The 24065-nt window shown below is 39.5% G+C and overlaps 1 protein-coding gene across 5 annotated transcripts in view; it reads right to left on the bottom strand.

Moving 5' to 3' along the window:
• ACVR1C (activin A receptor type 1C) overlaps positions 1 to 24065 on the bottom strand; it is a 133848-nt gene that overhangs the window by 72654 nt on the left and 37129 nt on the right. For all 5 annotated transcript variants that reach the window (XR_009545969.1, XM_060177905.1, XM_060177904.1 and 2 more), the window contains one exon: positions 2253 to 2492. Coding sequence is in view for 4 of the 5 variants with exons in the window: in XM_060177905.1 (XP_060033888.1) it covers positions 2253 to 2492 (240 nt within the window). In the remaining variant the exon portion in view is untranslated. The remainder of the gene's footprint in view (positions 1 to 2252; positions 2493 to 24065) is intronic.

Raw genomic sequence — 24065 nt, 5'->3', positions numbered from 1 at the left:
CCCACAGACATACGTGGAAATGCTCTAATTCACTCATCACCAGAGAAGTACAAATCAAAACTACACTGAGATTCCTTGTCACACCTGTGAGAATGCTCTGCTGGGGGGAGTGCAAACTGGTGCAGCCACTCTGCGAACGGTGTGGAGAATCCTTAAACAAAGCTAAAGGGTGTGCAAGGTCTACATCAGAGGCCCACGCAGGCTCACACAGGAACATGCCTGGGATGGGAGAAAGAAGCCCCTGCCAGCCATTTGGGGACTTGGTTATTTATAAGAGAAACTGTTCTGTCACCAGAAATGAGATTGACTCTATAGCCCTCACAGCAAATGGCAGCACAAGAATGCTGGGCTGGTGTTTGTCTTTCATGTCTACAATTTGAGAACAGATTCTGGAGTTAAATCCAAGTCCATGCTGTATTCACTGTCACAACATCTGGGGAGCTGACAATGGGTCCTGACACCCTGCCTACAATCACCTGATCTAAGACACTACCTGACATAACTGAGGTCTTCCCTGCAAGCCCCCCACCTCCAAGCTCAAATCCCTGTTAGATGAATCCTTTCAGGTCATTGCCATGAGATTAACAATGACGGTTACTAATCATAATTTTGGAAAGGGCAAAGAAATTTCCTTGTCTCAAAATAAATTCCAAAGGACTATAGATGTCGGAATCTGGAGGCCTAAAGACAGAAAGACAGCTGAGACAGCTCCAAGTGCAAGACATCAGCAGACAAACAAGGGCAGAGGCACACCTGGCTGAGTGCACATGGTACAGGGTGCAAGAGCCCAGGTCTGAGCTCCTGATTCCCACCTGCAGGGGGAACGTTTCATGAGTGGTAAAGCAGGGATGCAGGTATCTCTCTGACTCCCTCTCTATCTCCTCCTCACCTCTTGATTTCTGGCTATCTCTATACAATAAATAAAGATAATAAGAACATTTTTTTTAAAAAAAAGAGCAGATAACTAGAAAACTTGGATCCACCTGCATATCAGATTTCAGACTTGGGGGAAAAAAACTAGTATAGCCACAGGTCCTTTGGAATAAAACTAAAATATGCCTACTAGCTATCTATAAAACAAAGATCCCCTCCCCCCACAACTCTTCATCTGCACAGATCCAGCCTTTAGGTTCATGATTAGTCAATAATTTGTTTGGCTTTATTTGTTAACTCTCTGTTCAGCCATCAGGTTCCAGATGCTAGCATGATGCCAACCAGACTTCCCTGGACAGACAACCCCACCAATATGTCCTGGAGCTCTAATTCCCCAGAACCCTGCCCCACTAGGGAAAGAGAGAGGCAGGCTGGGAGTATGGATCAACCTGTCAATGCCCATGTTCAGTGGGGAAGTAATTATAGAAGCCAGAGCTTCCACCTTCTGCATCCCAAAATGACCTTGGGTCCATACTCCTAGAGGTTTAAAGATTAGGAAAGCTATCAAGGGAGAGGATGGGATATGGAGTTCTGGTGGTGAGAACTGTGTGAAGTTGGACCCCTCTTATCCTATGGCTTTGTCAGTGTTCTCTTTTTTCTAAATAAAAGAAAAGAAAAGAAAAAAGAAAAAAATGTAATATCTTAACTCTTTAAGTTATTACAGTTTTTCCTATTTCACTATTTACTGTGGACATTATTTTCCAGATAGTGGATGGAAAAGAGGAAGCAAGGGAGTGGGAGAAAGAAATAAAAGAGACATCACAACACCACTTCACTATGTATGAAGTTTACCCTTTTTGTGTCGCTCCCATGTGGTGGCTGGTGCTTGAACCCAGTTCCTTGTGCATGACAAAATGTACACTCTCCTGGGTGGACCATCCCAGGCATTCAGTCGTTTCTATTTATTAAATCTTGAGGAAAATTCATACACCAAAGCTTACTATGCACCATATCAAGCATCTGAAAATATGGATTCCCTATATGGGTCCTCAAAAATAAAAAAATAGATGCAGTTTGTTGGTGTATTGCACCAAAGTGTGGTAGTGGTGGGGGGGGGGGGGCTCAGGTCCAGGAACAGGATGACAGAGGACCTAGTGGGGGTTGTATTGTTGTGTGGAAAAATGAGAAATGTTATGCATGTACAGACTATGGTGTTTACTGTAGATCGTAAAACATTAATCCCCCAATAAAGAAATTTAAAAATAAATTCTCAAAAAAATAGATGCAGTTCATATGACTTGGGTCTCTTTTCACTAAAAAAAATAAATGCTTTAATTTGTCTTAAAATGAGAGTTGCCTCATGAGGGATGGACACATACCAGAGCCAGAGCCGGATGCTGTCGTGTCATAGATCAGGTCTTTCAGAGTTTTTCCAGCATTTACCAGGTTGCAATCAGATAGGGCTTCCTCCACGTTCTGTCTCCTTCTCTTTCTGTCTCTGTACTGTCGGCCTTGGCATGCCCACATGGCCAGCACCACGGCTGCCGACAGAAGGCAGACTGGCACAGTGATAACAACCGTCAGCTTTGTGGGTCCAAGCGTGGGGACATTTGGTGATGCTTAGTTTAAAAGAAGAAGAAGACAAAGAAGTAGAATAAAAGGACCATTAATCAAACCACTGAGAATCCTGTTGGAACTGCATGGGCTGTCACCAAGGCTGGTAAGTTACTACACCATGCACCTTCATGAGGGCTGGAGGAGGCTCCCTGTTGCGACCTTACACAGAAGAAGTGCTGGAGTCAACAATGGCTGCACTAGAGGGGCCAGGCTGTGGCGCACCTGGTTGAGTGCGCACCTAACAGTGCACAAGGACCCAGGTTCAAGTCCCTGGTCCCCATCTGTGGTGGGGAAGCTTCACAGGTGATGAAAGACTGGAAGTGTCTTTCTGTCTCTTTCCCTTTCAACTTCCTCCTCCCTTCTCAACTTCTGTCTCTATACAATAATAATGATAATAATAGTAATAATAATAATAAAAATAACTATACTAGATAACAGTGGGAGGTAACGAATTAGATAATGGGAAGTACTATGACACGGAGTCCTTCTGGAGACCTCCAAAGCATTTGCCGTTGTTTGTAACTAATTTTATTCATCCCATTTTTTTCCACAGTCCAAACTTGGAGCATGCTTATTTCCTAGTGCCCTGAGTAAGCACTGAGCCCTTGCAATATGTCACCACAGTTCAGGTGCTGGAGACCCAGGGGTGTGAGTGACAGCCCAAATTCTGACTCCTCTGGCACTTTAAGGTCTCCTATACCCATGAAACAGAATATATGCCCTACAAAAGCAAGTGATCAGGACTCTGAACAAAACTTAGGCTGACGAGGCAGCTAGAGTGAGAGTGGGATGCTATATTTTTTGCTGCAGCAACAGTGCATCATAATGACATGCAGGTTTCAAGCACACTTCACTGAAACAAGCATATATGTATGCCCCCTCTTTCTGCTTTTCCTCTCTGGTAAGTACCAACTGGTCTTATAATCCAAAAACTTTTGGTGAATTTAGTGCATATATATATATATATATATATATATATATATATATATATCATCTATGAGTGTTAGGTTCATTCCTTTGCGTATGGCTGTTCAAATTTCAGAACACCATTTATTGAAAAGACTTCCCTATTCTATTACAAGCTTTTGATTACTCTGTCATAAACTAGTTGTCCAAATACATATGATTTTTATTCTGGGCTTTCAAATCTACCCCATAAATATGTGTGTCTGTTTTTTTTAACTATTATCACTACATTTTAATTTTATTTAACACCAAGATTATTCCTGGGGCTCAGTGTCTGCAAGGTAACTCCCCCACTCCTGGTGGTCATTTTTTTCTTTTCTAGATAGAAGTTGAAAGAGGGATAGAGACAGAAGGAGAGACACTTGCAGTAATGCTCCATCACTTGTGAAGCTTCCTCTGTGAAGGTGGGGACCAGAGGCCTGAGTCCCAGGATTTTTAGTAACCCTCTATAGTACAGTCTGGACTTGGAATGCATAATGTTCATAGGTGTGTTGCTTCTTTCTCGGGAGTGTTTACTGTTTGAAGTAGTTCCAGACATTTCAAAAGGTTTGTTCCACTTCTGTGCATATTGCCACTGGAATGTGTGTAGTCATAAAACTGTACCTGCATATGACTTTAGGTGGTCCAGTGACTTAAGTGTGTTCCATCTCCCATTCCTTGAGCACAGCATTTTCCCAACACCATGTAGCTTCCACTTCTGCTAATGGTATCTTCAGGTTTTCATTGTATGGGCCATCTGCTCCTTGTTTAGACTCATCCTAAGGTACTCAGTATTTTCAATATAAGTGTAAATTCCTGATTTTTCTTTCTGTCAGTTCACTCTTTGTGTGTACAAGTGGGACATTTTCCCATATGTTAACTATGCAGTAGTCTGTCATTCTGCCATATTTAGTTATTCCTAATAATGCTTATTGAAACCTATGGAATGTACTATGTATATGAACTATCAACATGTACTGGTAGTTTTAATGCTTCCTTTCAGTGTAGATACTTTTTATATTTTGTTGAGGAAATAATAGTTTGCAAAATAATATTCTAAGGGGTAGATAGCATAAAGCTCCAAAGTCATAGGTTCAATTCCCCACACAGCCATAAACCAGAGCTGAGCAGTGCTCTGGTAAAAAAATAATAACTAATTAATCATTATCATCATCATCATCGAGCTTTTGCTTGGACTTTCAAGAGTACAGAGAAAATGTTTTGGAGAAAAAGGATCTCTGTTACATTGTTGGTGGGGATACAAAATAGTGCAGCCCCTTTGGGACTATGTATGGAAAATACTTAAACAAGTAAAAGGTAGATTACAATTTACCTCAGACAATTTAAAGAGATTTTAAATATATGTAAAATTCATTGTTCCAGCTGAGAATTACATAAATTGTTAGATGTAATCAAAATTGCCTCCAGACGTCTTCCCAAACACGGAGCTTTATCAGTTGAAATATGGAAAGAAATTGGCAATGCTTTCTATAGAAATATTGATGTGGTCTCAGCAAAACAGCTTCAGACCTATAATCTCTGCCTGTCTGCTCTGAAGCAACCGCAGGCTTCTTTACAAAACTATTCCCTAAAACCTCCTTCTGCTGTTTCCAAACCCACTTTCCTTTCCTCCTCCACCTCACAGACAAAACATTTCTGGCATGCCTGAAACCCAAATGTTCTCATATTTTTCCACTGAGTCAAAGCAAGCTGCTTTGTCTGTATGTCTTACAAACTTGTCCATGCCTGGCTATCCACAGCTTTAGGAAAGAAAGGGGCAAACATGGTCTGACACCATTTCCAACTCATGGAAAACCTTTCTCTAGACCCTCCTCTCCTTCCTCCCCTTCTTCCTCTGCTGTTCCACCTCTTCCTGTGATGTCAGACTCCTTTCCACAACCACCTCATCTTACATGCACATTATTCACTCAACTCTTTCTAACTCCTGTTCCTCCTCATTCTCCCTTGATTTTACCCACTACAGACTCAGACTTGCCTGCTACCAGTGGGAAAAACAGAAAAATTGCTTTCAAAAGTGCTGTTGAGTGATGATTTGAGGAAGGACTTAAGCAAGATGGCTTGTCTGAGCTTCATGCTTTTCCCATGCTCCCTACAGGAGAAGGGATGATGGAATATAAAGCTTGTTCAGATCAGCTTCCTAGAGATATCTCACCTAGTCAGTTAGTGGGTGAGGGGGCTTTTGCCTCTCTCAGTGGACAAATGAAAGGAAGAAGTGTTTTTTTTCCCAAGTATATTCCAAATGATTGCAATGAAAATTATCAATAGCTTTTGGATGGTAAAGTCACTAAAGTTCTATTAATTTTCTCTTAGTAAGTGAAGGACAAGATTTTTATTTTGTCCTAGAAAACCAAATACAATAACTGAAACCTAGGGAATATGGATAGAATTAAATTATGACTTTAATTTTAAGGAACATAGTGAAAGTTAATCAAACTTAAGAATCTTTTTTATTTGTAGTTTAGCATCTTTCCACTTTATTTGGGGTTAGTGATTTACAATACAGCTGTTAATAAAGAGTGTAGCTATCATCTCCCCATATATAATTGGTGTCTGCAAGACTCTCTTCCTGAAACTAAGTCCTTTTCTACCATCATATTATACTAAATCTTTTCTTGTAATTGAGAAAAAATAGTAACACATTAAAAAATCGTGACAAATAGTTCCTATGTTCTTCAAACAAGTTATTCTGACAGCTTAAATGAACACATGGTTCTTTTCATTCACTAATGAGTCACCAAGAATTTAATTTTACTCTAAGAATGTTGTTTTTTGTTTTTATTGTATTTACAGAACATTTGATAGAATCTGGGAATATAGTAGGTATGACAGATAGAATGTGCTGATCTCAAACACCAACCTGCAATAGAAGAGTGTAGACCTTGGAGGAAAAGGAGTTTGCTTCTCATCACAGGTTTCAACTGTCTCAACCCGTAATTATTTATACTGTGTGTAAAGGGCACTCTCTCTAGCTGGCTCTGCTCTGGTTAACAAGAGAGTTAGAGGTGATGCAAGGAAAGTAATAGCACACGCTGGCACCTGAGAGTCTAAACAAATGACAGAGAGGTTATTATATTAAGTACATTTACATTCTGTTTGCAATTCCTCATCCAGAAGGTATGAATATATTTTGTAAACAAATATCTTTTCCATCTATAAAGAAAGGTATCAGACTCCTCAAAAATGTGTTAGTGAAAAATTCATTCTAGTTCTAAATGTATAATCTTTCCACTACCAATAAATAAGAAATTTTAAATCTTAAAGGAATTTTGTAAAAAAAACATAGCATAATTTTCTACCTTTCTTAGTGAATTTTGGCAGCTAACCAGCCATCTTTCTGTGTATTAAATATTCCTCTAAAATCAACCAAGGTTCTAAAAGTGCACAGAAGGCTGATTTGGCCTTCAGTGTTCTTGTGAAAGGTATAAAAAGAGTTCTTTAATTTGCCACTAGATATCATTAACTATGGTACTGTGATTTCTAAACTCTGTCATTATAAAAAGTTTTATTTTTCATTGCATAATGATCTTTGAAATCAACATTTCAAGTTGTACCTCTATTTACCCTCACAAAAATATTCTAAGATGTCTAATTAAGACACAGAATGCACTAAATGACTTGCAACTTATATAAATAGCTGTTGAAGTATTTTTTTTACTAGTCCAGATCATCTTTTCTATCACACTATACAATTCTGTTTCTCCCTTGAATTTTCTACAAGAGCTAGCCGGGAAAAAAATTCGACATGCCTGAAAGTCAAGACGGCAACTGTCTAAGGGCTCCATGACTATTCTCTCCAAAATAGAGACAACAAAACATCCATGTATGGGAACCATGAGAACCAGCAATAACTGCAGTAAGTTGTAGCCACAGAAAACCCAAAAGCAGAGGAAGAGAAGCCCAGGGAACCCCAGAGCAGAGGGAAGAGGAACTAAAGATCTAGATTGCTCCCTCATGGGGTAAAGTGCCCTAACAGCCATCTGGCACCCAACCATAACTACAGCATCTAAGACTGCACTGGAAGTATTTCCTGCCCTCCCTCCCCACCCTGATGGGCTGGTTTTCTCCCAGCCACGAAGTACACAGTCTCCCCAGAGAGCTACCCAGGTGGTCTGGCACCATAATAATCCCTGTCTAGAATCACTGGCCCCCATCTATTGTCTGGTCTTTGTTCCCCCAAAGCCCACCGGTTCCTGAGCAGCCCACATGGCTTAACCAGGTGTGGTAGAGCCCGACTCTGGGGAGCTCCAATGAATAAAGATTTGCATTGTTTTGCTACAGTGACCATCTCTCCTGGATCATTTCTCCCTCTCATGATACTAGCCCAACAGCACCCCAGTCCTCCAGCCAGAACACTCAGCGAGATTCCTCATATCCCACTCACCACCACCACATATGCCATCCAGGTGTTGGGGGTAAGGCTTCTATGAGTCAAGGGAGGGAGCTGGCTACCCACTTGGCCTTGGAGTCAAGCTGCACTCACCTGGGGCTTCTACAGGCCACTGAGGGATATAGCTATCCCTCTGCCTATATTATAGGCAGTTTTAACCCAAGTTTTTACACACTAGTTACAAAACTCTATTTAGATAAACAGGTAGTACTACTTACATAACTGAGAGGATAAGGATTTACATGATGTAAAAATCCTCAGTTCAGAATTGACTATAAAATATTTTTAATTCCCACTGCATTCCTAGGAACAATATTTTATAACTTAAATCAGTGTTTCTCACTGATCCTTGTTTCTTGAGACAAGAAATGCTTACAAGTGGTCCATGAAGTGGTGCAGTGGCTAAGGCACTCAAGCATGAGGCCCCGATTTCAATCCCCAGAAGCACATGTACCAGAGTGATATCTGGTTCCTTCACTTTCTCCTATATTTCTCAAACTTTTTAAAGCACAGACTGAGGAAGATGGGTCCTAAAATTGGGGTACCTTGGAATGTTCCTACTCATGACCACAGAATGTGAGCTCAGATCTACAGAGATTCAGAAGTCACATAGGCTCCTAAGCTAAATATGGGACCCAGACCAAATCAAATTGATGGGGTTTATAATCAACAACATTTATACACCTTTTCATATTAGGGAGCTACTCTCTTCCCTGATCCTAATTTCTGTTCCTTTTCCAGCCATGACATCATCTCCTCAGACAAAAACTTGGATCCACCCGTATATCAGATTTCAGGCTCAGGGGAAAAAAAGAAAACCTATGATAGCCACAGACCCTTTGGAATATAACTAAAATATGCCTACCAGCTATCGAAAAAATGGAGTACCCTTAACTCTTCATCTGCACTATTCTAGCCTTTAAGTTCATGATTGGTTAACAATTTGTTTGGCCTTGTATGGTAACTCTCTTTTCAGCCATCAGGTTCCAGATGCTAGCAGGATTCCGACCAGACTTCCTTGGACAGACAACCCCACCAATGTGTCCTGGAGCTCTGCTTCTCCAGAGCCCCACCCTACTAGGGGAAGAGAGAGACAGTCTGGGAGTATGGATCGACCTGTCAATGCCAATATTCAGCAGGAAAGCAAATACAAAAGCCAGACTGTTGTTTTCGACGGGTTATGTTGTTTTTGCTGGGCTGGCTTCACAGGCAGGTAACAGACGACCAGGGACTCATGATTGAGCTGTAGGCAGTATCTCTTTATTCATGCAGGATGTAGCACAATCTAAGCCAAGCTAAGCTAAACTAAAGTACTGTAAAACTCACAATGCTGTCTTTATATATACTTGCCAAGTAGGGTGGAAACAGGATGTGACAAAGAGAGGGTGAAGAGAAAAGTGATTGGTGACAATCAGAGTGTGACAAGGAGGGGGTGGAGCAGGCGAGAATCCTATAACTGAACCACCAATGCCCTGGAGGGAGGATGGTACTTGTTAACAGTGGTTATGTAAATAGAATGAAGTGGTTATGTAAATAGAATAGTGTTAAGCAGGGGGGATTTAAACCAAATGAAACAGAAAGGGTCTCATGCATACCAACAATTCCCCCTTTCTTTTTAACTAATGGCCATTGTGGGGTGAACAGAAACCTATATCATACAGGCGTTTTCAAAAGAACTGGCATAAGACATGGAAAACAAAATAGGCGAGCAGCAATAACCAGTGTGATGCCAAGGGGAACATTTCTTGCCTCAAAGGGCAAGGCCTAGCAGGAGAAAGGGCATTTCTTGCCTCTGGGAGTGCTTCATGCCTCTGGGGCCATCTCTTGCCTCAAAGGGCGTTTCCTGCCTCTGTGGGAATCTCTTGCCTCTTGGGGCGCTTCATGCCTCTGTGGGCATAACCTAATAAGGAGGGGGAGTTTTCTGCCTCTGGGACAGAGCCTGCAGGCGAGGGGACATGGTCTATAAAGTCTCAAGTCAATTGGCTGATGTTAGTCTTTGAGAAACACAGCAGTGTGTACCAGTAAGTCCGATGGAGGTGTCAGTCCAAAATAGCTGACCACAGAAGAAAATGCCAGAGGATGAAATGCTGCACATCTGTCTCGATGGGGAATGTCGGCTACCAGAATTCTGCTTTTCTGTAGAGAGTGAGCTTTGGAGTCTGTGAATCTGTTTCTTCAGGTCGTGCCAGGTCTCATCATTGGTTTCCAGGGGTGTGTTGTAGTCATTCCATCTTGTGGGTGATGTCAGAGAACAGGATCCAAATGGATTTCCAGGAATTCCATTTGAGTAGATGCTTTTTCATGTGAAGACTTTGACAGATGAAATTCACTTACTTGTCAAACAAAACTTGTAGCAGATTAGAAGTTTACTATAATTGACAACTCCATTATAATTGGAAGTCCTTTCTAGTATGATTTTAAGGTTGTTTAAACAGTTTAAACTCAATAAAATGTGGAAAGGTAAACAGAAGAACCACGGTTAAAAGCCTCAGGCATGAGAATAATTAGCATCATCTTTGCACTATCTGCCCCACCCATAACTCATACAGTTTTCAGGATTAAACGTTTCAGATTCATGTTAAGACATAAAAGAGAAATCAAAGGAGGGAAAAAACAATTTTTTGGATTGTTTCTGGATGTCTTTAGAAATCATGGCTGTGTCCAGCATTTTTTTTAAGTCAATGTCAAACAAAAATTTAGTCATTCAAATCATTCTCTTATGAAACACAACTTGAACCAGATTATCAAGATCTCACCATGTAGGATTAAGAGTCCCCAGAGGGCGTCCTAGTCCAAAAAGCTCCTCGAAATTCCATTTAGGGTGCTTCTGACTGTTCCTGCTGGATTGCTTCAGGCACCCATTTTTAAAAGCATCTTCCCATCGAAGAAAGAATCCAATCAGGAGAGTAGAACTATCCACGTGTCTCCATTCTTGGGAACTGCCAGGGTACTTGAGAATGTTCTTCAAATTAGAGTAGTCCTTCTCCATGGGAAACATGTGAGAAGAAGTCCAGAAAGTCCCAGTGGAAATCTCTGTGCATATCCCAAGGTCTATGATCACAGTCATAAAGAACCAAATTGTGGCCTGGAGCAAAATGTAGTCCTTTTCCTCAGGAAACATCAGAGAGGGAATCCAGAAAGTCCAAGGAGAAATCTCCATGCATCTCCCAAGCTCTATGATCCCTATCATAAGAAACCAAAGTTCCCGGTCAGGGAGCCGAAGTGTGGCCCAGAGAAAAATGTTCCAGAGACAGAGAAACTGTCTCATAATGAAACAGTAGAGGCTTTGGCAAACCTCTTCATAAGTAGAAGAGAAGACCATAGTGCATAGGTAGGCAAAGTCTTCACTTATCTGGGAGTTGCGCAGGTCCAGCCCCACGTTGGGCGCCATATGTTGTTTTCGACGGGTTATGTTGTTGCCGGGCTGGCTTCACAGGCAGGTAACAGACGACCAGGGACTCATGGTTGAGCTGTAGGCAGTATCTCTTTATTCATGCAGGACGTAGCACAATCTAAGCCAAGCTAAGCTAAACTAAAGTACTGTAAAACTCACAATGCTGTCTTTATATATACTTGCCAAGTAGGGTGGAAACAGGATGTGACAAAGAGAGGGTGAAGAGAAACGTGACTGGTGACAATCAGAGTGTGACAAGGAGGGGGTGGAGCAGGCGAGAATCCTATCACTGAACCACCAATGCCCTGGAGGGAGGGTGGTACTTGTTAACAGTGGTTATGTAGATAGAATGAAGTGGTTATGTAAATAGAATAGTGTTAAGCAGGGGGGATTTAAACCAAATGAAACAGAAGGGGTCTCATGCATACCAACACCAGACCTTCCACCTTCTGCATCCCACAATGACCTTGGGTTCACACTCCCAGAGGGTTAAAAAATAGGAAAGCTATCAAGGGAGGGGAGGTGATACAGAATTCTGGTGGTGGAAATTGTGTGGAGTTTATTCCTCTTTTCCTATGGTTTTGTCAATGCTTCCTTTTTATAAGTAAATAAATAAATAAAATAAAATAAAACGGAACAGAAAAAAACAAAAAGAAACTCTTACAGTATGTACCATTTTAAAAGTGGACTTTCATATGCTTATATTTCACAGCACTTTCTAAAAGCATAACACCTTTCAGTTGTAAACCTGTCTGGCACACTTGTCATATGTATGTTGAACCCTCAGAGAATGGGCTATAAAAGGATTTGTTCATATGATGGCAGAACAATTCCACAATGGGTCCCCTGAGTATCTCTCAGCATGTTGATGGCGCCTTACACTGATTGGAACAAGGAGTTTATATTTAAAATATAAAAGCCACAAGAAAGTTAGGAAACAACAATGGATGGCTTAAAGGAATGATGAGAACAAGAACTTTAAACTCTCTGAAGAATAATATTCATGATCTTAATCTGCAGATGTCATTATAGCAGTCTTGAAAACTATTTTATCTTTAGTAAATACTAACATTTAAGCAGTTTGTCTTTCTTTGGAAATAATTATTCAGTTTGGTTAAATTAAAGTCTAAATTAGATAAGTATCAAATTTATATGCATTGCTTACCTACCCTAATTAATGTCAATAATTTATCTTTTTCTTCACAACCATGAAAAGTGAATATTACACTGTTAAAAAAACTATTTTAGCAGGCTACTTTAACAGTATGCATATAGTTCATTCACTAAAACAAACTGTTTTGAATTTTCAAGAATATAGCATTATTAAAAAACTATTCAAATCTGAAATTATTACACTTATCCTTCCAAATGCCAGAAAAATGGGGACAGAGATGACTGAAACCTGAATGTTTCTGATGCACAGTCTATTGGGGTGGCCATAGAGTAACAGGGACCAGACTAGATTCTTCCCCAAAATAACAAATATCTACAACTATAGAGCTTAACAAAATTCACCCATATCATCAGAAAGACACCGTCTCAGGTGAGTGCTCATGTGCTCATGTTGGGGTGAGAGAGGGTGTGGGACTGAAGCCAAATACCAAGAATGTAGGGTCGCAGCACAGCAAAGCACCATTTTCCCTCTACACTCAGCAGTATTCAAGGCAACACACAATGCTGAAAGAAGGGAATTTATGACCTTTTACTTTGTGAACCCAGAGACATTTCCCTACTAATTATAGGCAAAGGAGCATTTGTGACCAAAGGAAGCCCAGTCTGTCACCAAAGCAAAAAATTGATTTTCAGCAGCTAGAAATGGATAAATAGTAAAGCTCTGCTTCTATGCACACTGATGAAGCCCAGCATCAAACCCCTGAGGCTTGGTTTTAGACTGAAACCATACATAGAAGAACACAGAGTGCAAAACAGCTCAAGAAAACAACAAAAAACATCTAACGCCAGACCCCATCCCTCCACCACACAACATACAAACAAAGCAAAGCCCAGAGACCACAACAAAAGCACCACCTGCTGGCTAGCAATAATCAGCACAGTAAATGTATAAATATAAATACTGCAGAAACAAACTACCAAACATGCCAAATCAGACAGAAAGAAATGAAACAGAAGGACTCTATGAAAATGCAGACACAGAGGCACTCTTAGAGAAAGACTACAGAAAGCTCATTATGAGGACTCTCCAGGAATCTAAACACAGTATACAGAAAAATGCTCAAGAGTTGAAAGAATATTTCACTAAGGAGTTACAAAACGCAAAAGGAGAGCTCTGAATAGAGTTCTTTAAGAAACTAGAAAACATGAAAGAAGAAATTCAGAGTTCACTAAGCAGTTAGAAAGCATGAAAGAGAGACTTCAAACAAGGGGCCAGGTGGTGGCACACCTGGTTAAGCACAAACATTAAAATGCACAAGGATCCAGGTTCAAGCCCCTAGTCCCCACCCATAGGGGGAAAGTTTCCTGAGTGGAAACATTCTCTTTCTATCTCTCTCTCTCTCTCCTCTACCTTTCCTTCCCCTCTCAATTTATCTATGTCTCTATACAGTAATAAATAAATAAATAAAATTTTTGAGAAAAAAAGAGAAAAACAGAATTGCAGGAAATGAAAGACATTTTGAGCACAGTAGCTCAGTTATCAGGCTTAGGAAGTAGGCTCACTCATGCAGAAGAATAATATATAAACTATAAAATACAATTAGCACACTCTTTTAATTTAAAGATGAGAGATAGGAAAGACTTAGAAAGAATGAAGTGACAAAAGGTTGAATGTACAAGCAATAGGGATTCCAGAGGAAGAGGACGGGGTTGACAGACAGAGACCATATTCAGTGAAATTTAGCTGAGAATTTTTCTCACATAGGCATCCTCAGAAGATATTTATTCAAGAGGCAGTATGAACATCCAGGTAATGAATGTAAAATGACCACTACAAAGACATATCATTGTAAAACTATCAAAAAATCAATGACAAGAAAAAAAATCTTGCAGGTTACAAAGAAAGAAAATAAGTGACATACAAATGTAGAGTTAACAGGCTTTGATTAGATTTCTCTTCACAAAAGCTAGAAGCAAGAAGAGAGTGGAATGGCATATTCAAAGTGCTAAAAGAGAAGGAATTCCAGCCAAGGTTCTTGTATCCTGTGAAATTATCCTTCAAACAAGAGAGAGAAATAAAGAATTTCTCAAATATCCAAAAACTAAAGGAATTTGCCATCATCAACCCCACCTTACATTAATTACTAAAATGAGTCCCACATGAAAAAGGAGAAGCAAAAAATGAGTACTATAACCCACTCTTGGTTGGCAAACAGAGGCCAAAAGACAAAGAAAAGAAAATCTTTGGCTTGACTATTTCTGAATTCACCTCCCCCCAAACCATAACCAGTCCCCACAGGCTGGACAACTGCTCTTATCAGGCTTCCTGTGGAGCTACATATTTTACCAAGATTCCTGGCTAAGCAGAGGTGTCATTCCAAGACTTTTTCTTTTTTATTTTCATTTTCTTTTTGAGGAGGGATGGAGCACTATTTGAGTGACAGAATAGCTGACCAATCAGAGCCTCAGCCCTGCCTGGGAAAGACTAGCTAATTTTTTTTCTTTTTTCATATTTCTTATAATTGGCTATCTTTTCTTGGTTTAGGAAGGGGACCAGGGTACATGCAGCCAATCTGTAGCAGTTCAAGCTGCAGACTGACTGTTAGCATTTTTTATCCTATTCTATTTTATTTTATTTTTACTATTATTATATACATGAGTCCCTTTTCCCTCCTCTTCAGGTTGACTGTTGCTATTTTTTCCATTGATAGGAGATTGGGTGTCCTATCCATTGTGAGAGGAACTTGTTTCTCTCTCCCTCTTCCCTCCACCCTCCTTTTTCTCTTCTCCTAGCTAATTAAAAAAATCTTTCCTTTCACTGCTCTTTTCTTCTCATTCTTACACTTTTTCCTCTTCTTCTTCTCCTTATCCTTCTCCCCGTCCTCCTCCTCCTCCTCCTCCTCTTTCTTCTTCTTCTTCTTCTACCTTCATTTGCTTTCTTAATTCACTGATACTCATTTGTGAATTCTTTGGTGGAAGAAGTCTGACTCAGAGTGGACTGTGTGTGTGTGTGTCTATTCTACTTTCCTTTCTCATCTTGCTGTCCCTAAAATTTATAGTGGACAGTATATTTGCATATTTATCTATTGATTTGCCTTTTTTCCTTTCTTTTGTTTTTTTTCTCATGGACTGGAGGTGTTGCTTGGATAACTGGTATTGGTTAAACTGCATCAATCCTTGCTTCAGTTTCTATTATAATTTCTGAGGTTTGTCACTGCATTTGTGAAAAGATATTAGTATAGTGTGGCTTGTACTCAAAACACAACAACTGAAGAATGACAGAACAGAAAAATACAAACCACATAAAAAAAATAGTTAAATCAAGAGAAAACAAAACTGCTACCACAATGAATCAGGACAAGAGCCCAGAATAAACTCCAAATCAGTCAAGCGTAGCCATAGGTAAGAAAAGTATGTAAGCAATAATAAACCTAATAATCACATAAATGAAGACAACTATGGAGGGAAGGCTATCAGAATTAGGGAAACAACAGATGAGATGCCCTAGGAAAACATAAGCTACCTCAAGGTAATTAGAGAACTGAAAGCTGAAATGGCTGAGCTGAAAGGAAAATTAGCAGAAAAAAGCTAATACTATAACTGAACTGAAGAAGGAAGCTGAGGGAAGGGAAAGAAGATTAACAGAAGCAGAAAATAGAATTAGCCAGACAAGGATGAGAAAACAAAGAAAGAGGTAAATGGGCTAAAAAAGAGATTGAGAGACACTGAAAATAACAACAGAGACATATGGGATGATCTCAAAAGAAGTGACATTTGTATAATAAGCTTACCAGAGGATGAAAGAGGGAAGAGAAAGTAAACATTCTAGAGGAAATAATAGAAGAAAACTTCCCAGACCTAAACAACAGAAGGGACATTAAGATTCAAGAAGCCCAGAGAGTCTGAAAAAAAACCAACCCAGACCTTTAGACACTAAGACATATCATAGTTATAATAAAAAAGAAATAAAGATAAAGAAAGTATCCTAAAGGCTGCAAAAGAAAAACAAAAAAGGCAAATACAGGGAAAACCCCGTAAGATTATCAGCAGACATCTCCACTCAAACTTTAAAAGCCAGAAGAGAATGGCAAGACATCTATTGATCCCTGAATGAAAAAGGGTTTCAGCCAAGGATAATATATCCTTCTAGGCTTTCATTCCAACTAGGTGGAAGGATCAAAACCTTCTTAGACAGACAACAGTTAAAGGAGATAACAATCACCAAGCCTGCCCTGAAAGAGGTTCTAAAAGACCTCTTATAAACAAGAATATCACCATAATACTTGCCATATATCAGAGCAAATAAAAAATTGTAGAATAATGACACTACAATACATTAAATCCATAATATGAACAAATGTTAATGGCTTAAACTCACCCATTAAAAGGCACAGAGTGGGAGGATGGATGAGAAAACACAACGCAACCATATGCTGCTTGCAAGAATCCCATCTGACCCAAGGAGACAAACACAGCCTTAAAGTGAAAGAATGGAGAACTATCCTACAGGCCAATGGACCACAGAAAAAGGAAGGAACAGCCATTCTCATCTCTGACACAATAGACTTTAAATTAAATTAAGTAATAAAATATAGGCAAGGCCATTACATAATGATTAGAGGATCAATCAACCAAGAAGATTTAACAATTATTAACATCTATGCACCCAGTGAGGGACCATCTAAATACATCAAACACCTACTGAAAGAACTACAAAAATACATCAATAGTAATACAATAAAAGTGGCAGATGTTAACACCCCACTCTCACACTTAAACAGATCAACAAAGCAGTGAATCAACAAGAGAATTAAGTCAAGAGATGGACAGACTAGACCTCCTGGACATTTTCAGAGTTCTTCAACCCAAAACACTGGAATAAACACTCTTTACAAATCCACACAACAGATACTCAAGGATAGACCACATGTTAGGCCACAAAGACAGTATCAACAAATTCAAGAGCACAGAAATCATCCCAAGCATCTTCTCAGACCACAGTGGAGTAAAGCTAACATTCCACAACAAACAGAAAATTACTAAAAGTCACAAAATTTGGAAACTCAACAAAATGCTGCTTAATAACCACTGGTTCAAAGAGGTACTCAAGGAAGAAATTAAAATATTCCTGGAAACAAATAAAAATGAAGACACAAACTATAAAAAAAAATTAGGACACAGCTAAAGTAGTACTGAGAGGGATACTCATAGCCACACAAGCACACATTAGAGAACAAGAGAAAGCTCAAATAAGTGACCCTACTGCATGCCTTACAGACTTACAGGAAAAGGCACAAAGAAGCCCTAAAGTAACCAGGAGGACAGAAATCACTAAAATTAGAGCAGAACAAAACAACCTTGAAAATAAGAGAACCATACAAAACATCAATGAAGTCAAATGTTGGTTCTTTGAAAAATTAAACAAAATTGGCAAACTCCTAGCCAGTCTAACTAAAAGAGAAAAAAATGGTGAATACTCAAATAAATTTAATTGTAAACAATAGAAGAGATATCACAACTGACACCACAAATATCTGAAAATTATGTGAAACTTTTACAAAAAACTATACACCACTGAGCTAGAGAATCTAGAAGAAATAGAAGAATTCCTAGAAAGATATAACCTTCCAAAACTGAACCAACAAAACCTAAATGCACCAATCACAGACAAATATATCTAAACAGTTATTTAAAATATTTCCGAACTAGGAATACCAAAGGAGACCACCCGGACCGAAACAAGACAGGACTAGAATGACCACAGAAACCCAGTAAATCACCCGTGAGTACAAACACGCGTGGCTGGTGACAGAGAGGAGAGAGGGGCCTAAGGAGAGATTAAGTGACTGCTAACAGTTCGACAGTTTGTCAGTGGAGACACCACCTCCAGTCTGCTCCACCAACAAGGGGACAGCTGAAGGGAGGAAAGGACTCCCCAGAGACTCACCAAGTACAACTCTGAGTCTCCATTGCTACTACCCTCAGAATCTGGAGCAGCAACAGGGAGGGACACCAGGGCACAGAGATCTAACCGGGAAACTCAGGAGAAGACCTATACCTCGGTGGCATAGCTGAAGGGCTGTGAAAGTCTCTTTGCATAACCACTGGATTATCTCTGCCACACCCTGCTTTATCTCTTGGTCAGGAGTCATTGATTAAGCCAAGAAGCCTATTGATAGTTTAAAAGCCCTCAGGCTACCATAGCCTACAGGGGAAAAAAAAAAGGCTTTTACAACACTGAACTCGAACTCAGGGATTGAAAAAACTGTTAACTTATATAAAATGGTTAAAACAACAAGAAAAAATAATGGAGACTCGAACCAGGACAAGAGTCCAGCTAAAAGTCCTCCAGAGGGCGAAGCACAAAACAACGAGTTCAACATCCAAACATTAGCTAAGGAAATAATAACAGGAGTGAGTAAAGAATTTGAAAAAATTGTAATCAGAACAGCAGGAAGAAGAAATGAGAATATGGAAGAAAATTCTAATAATCTCATGGTTATTAGAGAGCTGAAAGCTGAAATTGCTGAGCTAATAAGGCAACTAGCTGAACAAGCTAAAACAGTATCAGAGCAGGGCAACAAAATAGATGAACTCCAGAAAGCAGTAGAGGGCAGAGAGAATAGAATCAATGAGGCTGAAGACAGAACTAGCAAGATTGAGGATGAATTAGAGACAACTAAAAAAGAAGTAAGAGATCTCAAAAAGAGATTAAGAGATGCTGAAAACAACAACAGAGTCCTATGGGATGACTTCAAAAGAAACAATATACGCATTATTGGCTTACCAGAGGAAGAAAGAGAAGGGGAGGAAGAAAGCGTTCTCCAGGCCATAATAGCTGAAAATTTCTCTAGTCTAGACAACACCAAAGACATAAAGATTCAAGAAGCCCAGAGGGTCCCAAACAGAATTAACCCAGACCTAAAGACACCAAGACATGTCATACTTAGATTGGAAAGGAATAAGGATAAAGAAAGGATCCTCAAGGCTGCAAGAGAAAAACAAAGAGTCACCTACAAAGGAAAACCCATAAGATTAGCAGCAGACTTCTCCATACAAACACTACAGGCCAGGAGAGAATGGCAAGATATCTATCGAGTGCTCAATAAGAAAGGCTTTCAGCCAAGAATACTATATCCTGCTAGATTGTCATTCGGACTAGATGGAAGAATCAAAACCTTCTCAGACAAGCAACAGTTGAAGGAAGCAACCATCACCAAGCCTGCCTTGAAAGAAGTTCTGAAAGGTTTCCTATAAACAATCAGACCACCACAAATAGAACATATATCAAAACACTCTAAAAGTCTACAAGAATGGCGTTAAAATATCTTCAATCTTTGATATCAATAAATGTGAATGGCCTGAATTCACCTATTAAAAGACACAGAGTAGGAAGATGGATCAGAAAACACAACCCAACAATATGTTGTCTACAGGAAACTCACCTAACGCAACAAGACAAACACAGACTTAAAGTGAAAGGATGGAAAACTATCATTCAAGCCAATGGCCCACAAAAAAGGGCAGGAACAGCTATTCTCATATCTGACATGATAGACTTTAAAATAGATAAGATTAAAAAAGATAGGAATGGACACTACTTAATGCTCAGAGGATCAGTCAATCAAGAGGACTTAACAATTATTAATATCTATGCACCCAATGAGAAGCCATCTAAATACATCAAACTTCTACTGAAAGAGCTACAGCAATATATTAACAGTAACACAATCATAGTAGGGGACTTCAACACCCCACTCTCTCAACTTGACAGATCATCCAGAAAGAAAATCAGTAAAGACATAAGGGAGCTAAATGAAGAGATAGATAAACTAGAACTATTGGACATTTTCAGAGTCATTCATCCCAAGAAACTGGAATACACATTTTACTCAAATCCACATGGATCATTCTCAAGGATAGACCATATGTTAGGCCACAAAGACAGCATCAGCCTATTCAAGAGCACTGAAATCATCCCAAGCATCTTCTCAGACCACAGTGGAATTAAACTAACACTTAACAATCAACAAAAGATTAGTAACAGTGCCAAAATGTGGAAGCTCAACAGTACACTTCTTAACAACTTCTGGGTCAAAGAGGAAATCAAGGAAGAAATCAAAATGTTTCGAGAGTTCAATGAAAATGAAGACACAAGCTATCAAAATATTTGGGACACAGCTAAAGCAGTCCTAAGAGGGAAGTTCATAGCTATACAAGCACACATTAGAAAACAAGAAAAGGCACAAATAAACAGCCTGATTGCACATCTTAAAGACCTAGAAGAAGAACAACAAAGGAACCCTAAAGCAACCAGAAGGACAGAAATCACTAAAGTTAGGGCAGAAATAAATAACATTGAGAACAGGAAAACCATACAAAAGATCAATGAAAGTAGATGTTGGTTCTTCGAAAGAGTAAACAAAATCAACAAACCTTTAGCCAGACTCACAAAACAAAAAAGGGAGAAGACCCACATAAATCGGATAGTAAATGAAAGAGGAGATATCACAACAGACACTGCAGAAATTCAACATATCATGCGAGGCTTCTATGAACAACTATATGCCACCAAGCTAGAGAACCTGGAAGAAATGAATGACTTCCTAGATACCTACCAACTTCCAAAACTAAGTAAAGAGGAAGTGGATAACATGAACAGGCCCATCACAGCTAATGAAATTGAAACAGTTATCAAAAATCTTCCCAAAAATAAAAGTCCTGGACCAGATGGTTTTACAAATGAATTGTACAAAACTTTCAAAGAAGAACTAATACCTCTACTTTTAAAAGTCTCCCAGAAGATTGAAGACACTGGAATACTCCCTGCCAGCTTCTATGAAGCCAACATCACCCTGATACCAAAAGCAGACAGGGACACAACCAAAAAAGAAAACTATAGACCAATATCTCTGATGAATATAGATGCGAAAATATTGAACAAAATTCTAGCCAACCGGATACAGCAGTATATCAAAAAAATTGTTCATCATGACCAAATGGGGTTTATCCCAGGCATGCAAGGTTGGTTTAATATACGTAAATCAATCAATGTGATCCACCACATCAACAAAAGCAAGACCAAAAACCACATGGTCATATCAATAGATGCAGAGAAAGCCTTTGACAAAATACAACATCCCTTTATGATCAAAACACTACAAAAAATAGGAATAGATGGAAAATTCCTGAAGATAGTGGAGTCTATATATAGCAAACCTACAGCCAACATCATACTCAATGGTGAAAAACTGGAAGCATTTCCCCTCAGATCAGGTACTAGACAGGGCTGCCCACTATCACCATTACTATTCAACATAGTGTTGGAAGTTCTTGCCATAGCAATCAGGCAGGAGCAAGGAATTAAAGGCATACAGATTGGAAGAGAAGAAGTCAAACTCTCCTTATTTGCAGATGACATGATAGTATACATGGAAAAACCTAAGGAATCTAGCAAGAAGCTTTTGGAAATCATCAGGCAATACAGTAATGTGTCAGGCTATAAAATTAACATTCAAAAGTCAGTGGCATTCCTCTATGCAAACACTAAGTTAGAAGAAATTGAAATCCAGAAATCAGTTCATTTTTCTATAGCAAAAAAAACAATAAAATATCTAGGAATAAACCTAACCAAAGAAGTGAAAGACTTGTATACTGAAAATTATGAGTCACTACTCAAAGAAATTGAAAAAGACACAAAGAAGTGGAAAGATATTCCATGCTCATGGGTTGGAAGAATTAACATCATCAAAATGAATATATTACCCAGAGCCATCTACAAATTTAATGCTATCCCCATCAAGATCCCAAGCACATTTTTTAGGAGAATAGAACAAATGCTACAAATGTTTATCTGGAACCAGAAAAGACCTAGAATTGCCAAAACAATCTTGAGAAAAAAGAACAGAACCGGAGGCATCACACTGCCAGATCTCAAACTATATTATAGGGCCATTGTCATCAAAACTACTTGGTACTGGAACATGAACAGACACACTGACCAGTGGAATAGAATTGAGAGCCCAGAAATGAGGCCCCACACCTATGGACATCTAATCTTTGACAAAGGGGCCCAGACTATTATATGGGGGAAGCAGAGTCTCTTCAACAAATGGTGTTGGAAACAATGGGTTGAAACATGCAGAAGAATGAAGCTGAATCACTGTATTTCACCAAATACAAAAGTAAATTCCAAGTGGATCAAGGACTTGGATGTTAGACCAGAAACTATCAGATACTTAGAGGAAAATATTGGAAGAACTTTTTTCCGCATAAATTTTAAAGACATTTTCAATGAAACGAATCCAATTATAAGGAAGACTAAGGCAAGTATAAACCTATGGGACTACATCAAATTAAAAAGCTTCTTCACAGCAAAAGAAACCACTACCCAAATCAAGAGACCCCTCACAGAATGGGAGAAGATCTTTACATGCCACACATCAGATAAGAGTTTAATAACCAACATATATAAAGAGCTTACCAGACTCAACAACAAGACAACAAATAACCCCATCCAAAAATGGGGGGAGGAATTGGACAGAATATTCACCATAGAAGAGATCCAAAAGGCCGAGAAACACATGAAAAAATGCTCCAAGTCTCTGATTGTCAGAGAAATGCAAATCAAGACAACAATGAGATATCACTTCACTCCTGTGAGAATGTCACACATCAGAAAAGGTAACAGCAGCAAATGCTGGAGAGGGTGTGGGGTCAAAGGAACCCTCCTGCACTGCTGGTGGGAATGTCAATTGGTCCAACCTCTGTGGAGAACAGTCTGGAGAATTCTCAGAAGGCTAGAAATGGACCTACCCTATGACCCTGCAATTCCCCTCCTGGGGATATATCCTAAGGAACCCAACACATCCATCCAAAAAGATCTGTGTACACATATGTTCTTGGCAGCACAATTTGTAATAGCCAAAACCTGGAAACAACCCAGGTGTCCAACAACAGATGAGTGGCTGAGCAAGTTGTGGTATATATACACAATGGAATACTACTCAGCTGTAAAAAATGGTGACTTCACCGTTTTCAGCCGATCTTGGATGGACCTTGAAAAAATCATGTTGAGTGAAATAAGTCAGAAACAGAAGGATGAATATGGGATGATCTCACTCTCAGGCCGAAGTTGAAAAACAAGATTAGAAAAAAAAAAAAACACAAGTCGAACCTGAAATGGAATTGGGGTATTACACCAAAGTAAAAGACTCTGGGGTGGGTGGGTGGGTGGGGAGAATACAGGTCCATGAAAAATGATGAATGAAATAGTGGGGGTTGTATTGCTAAATGGGAATCTGGGGAATGTTATGCATGTAAAAAAAAAAAAGAAGTAGAAACGCAAAGCAGAAATTGACTGAGTTTGGAGTATGGCACCAAAGTAAGAAAGCAGAAGTATACTAGAGTTTGCAGTGAGTACCTCCCTAATACTTCCTCTCCACTTTTCCAAGCTTTGGGTCCATGATTGCTCAACAATTTGTTTGGCTTTGTATGTTAACTCTCTTTTCAGTCACCAGGTTCCTGGTGTCATCAGGATGCCGGCCAGACTTCCCTGGATTGAAGATACCACCAATGTGTCTTGGAGCTCAGCTTCCCCAGAGACCCATCCTACTAGGGAAAGAGAGAGGCAGACTGGGAGTATGGACCGACCAGTCAACGCCCATGTTCAGCGAGGAAGCAATTACAGAAGCCAGACCTTCTACCTTCTGCAAC

This window comes from Erinaceus europaeus, chromosome 18 (assembly GCF_950295315.1).
Source record: "Erinaceus europaeus chromosome 18, mEriEur2.1, whole genome shotgun sequence".
NCBI lineage: Eukaryota > Metazoa > Chordata > Mammalia > Eulipotyphla > Erinaceidae > Erinaceus > Erinaceus europaeus.
The sequence above is the reverse complement of the archived record's forward strand: the minus strand, read 5'-3'. Positions and strand labels throughout refer to the sequence as shown.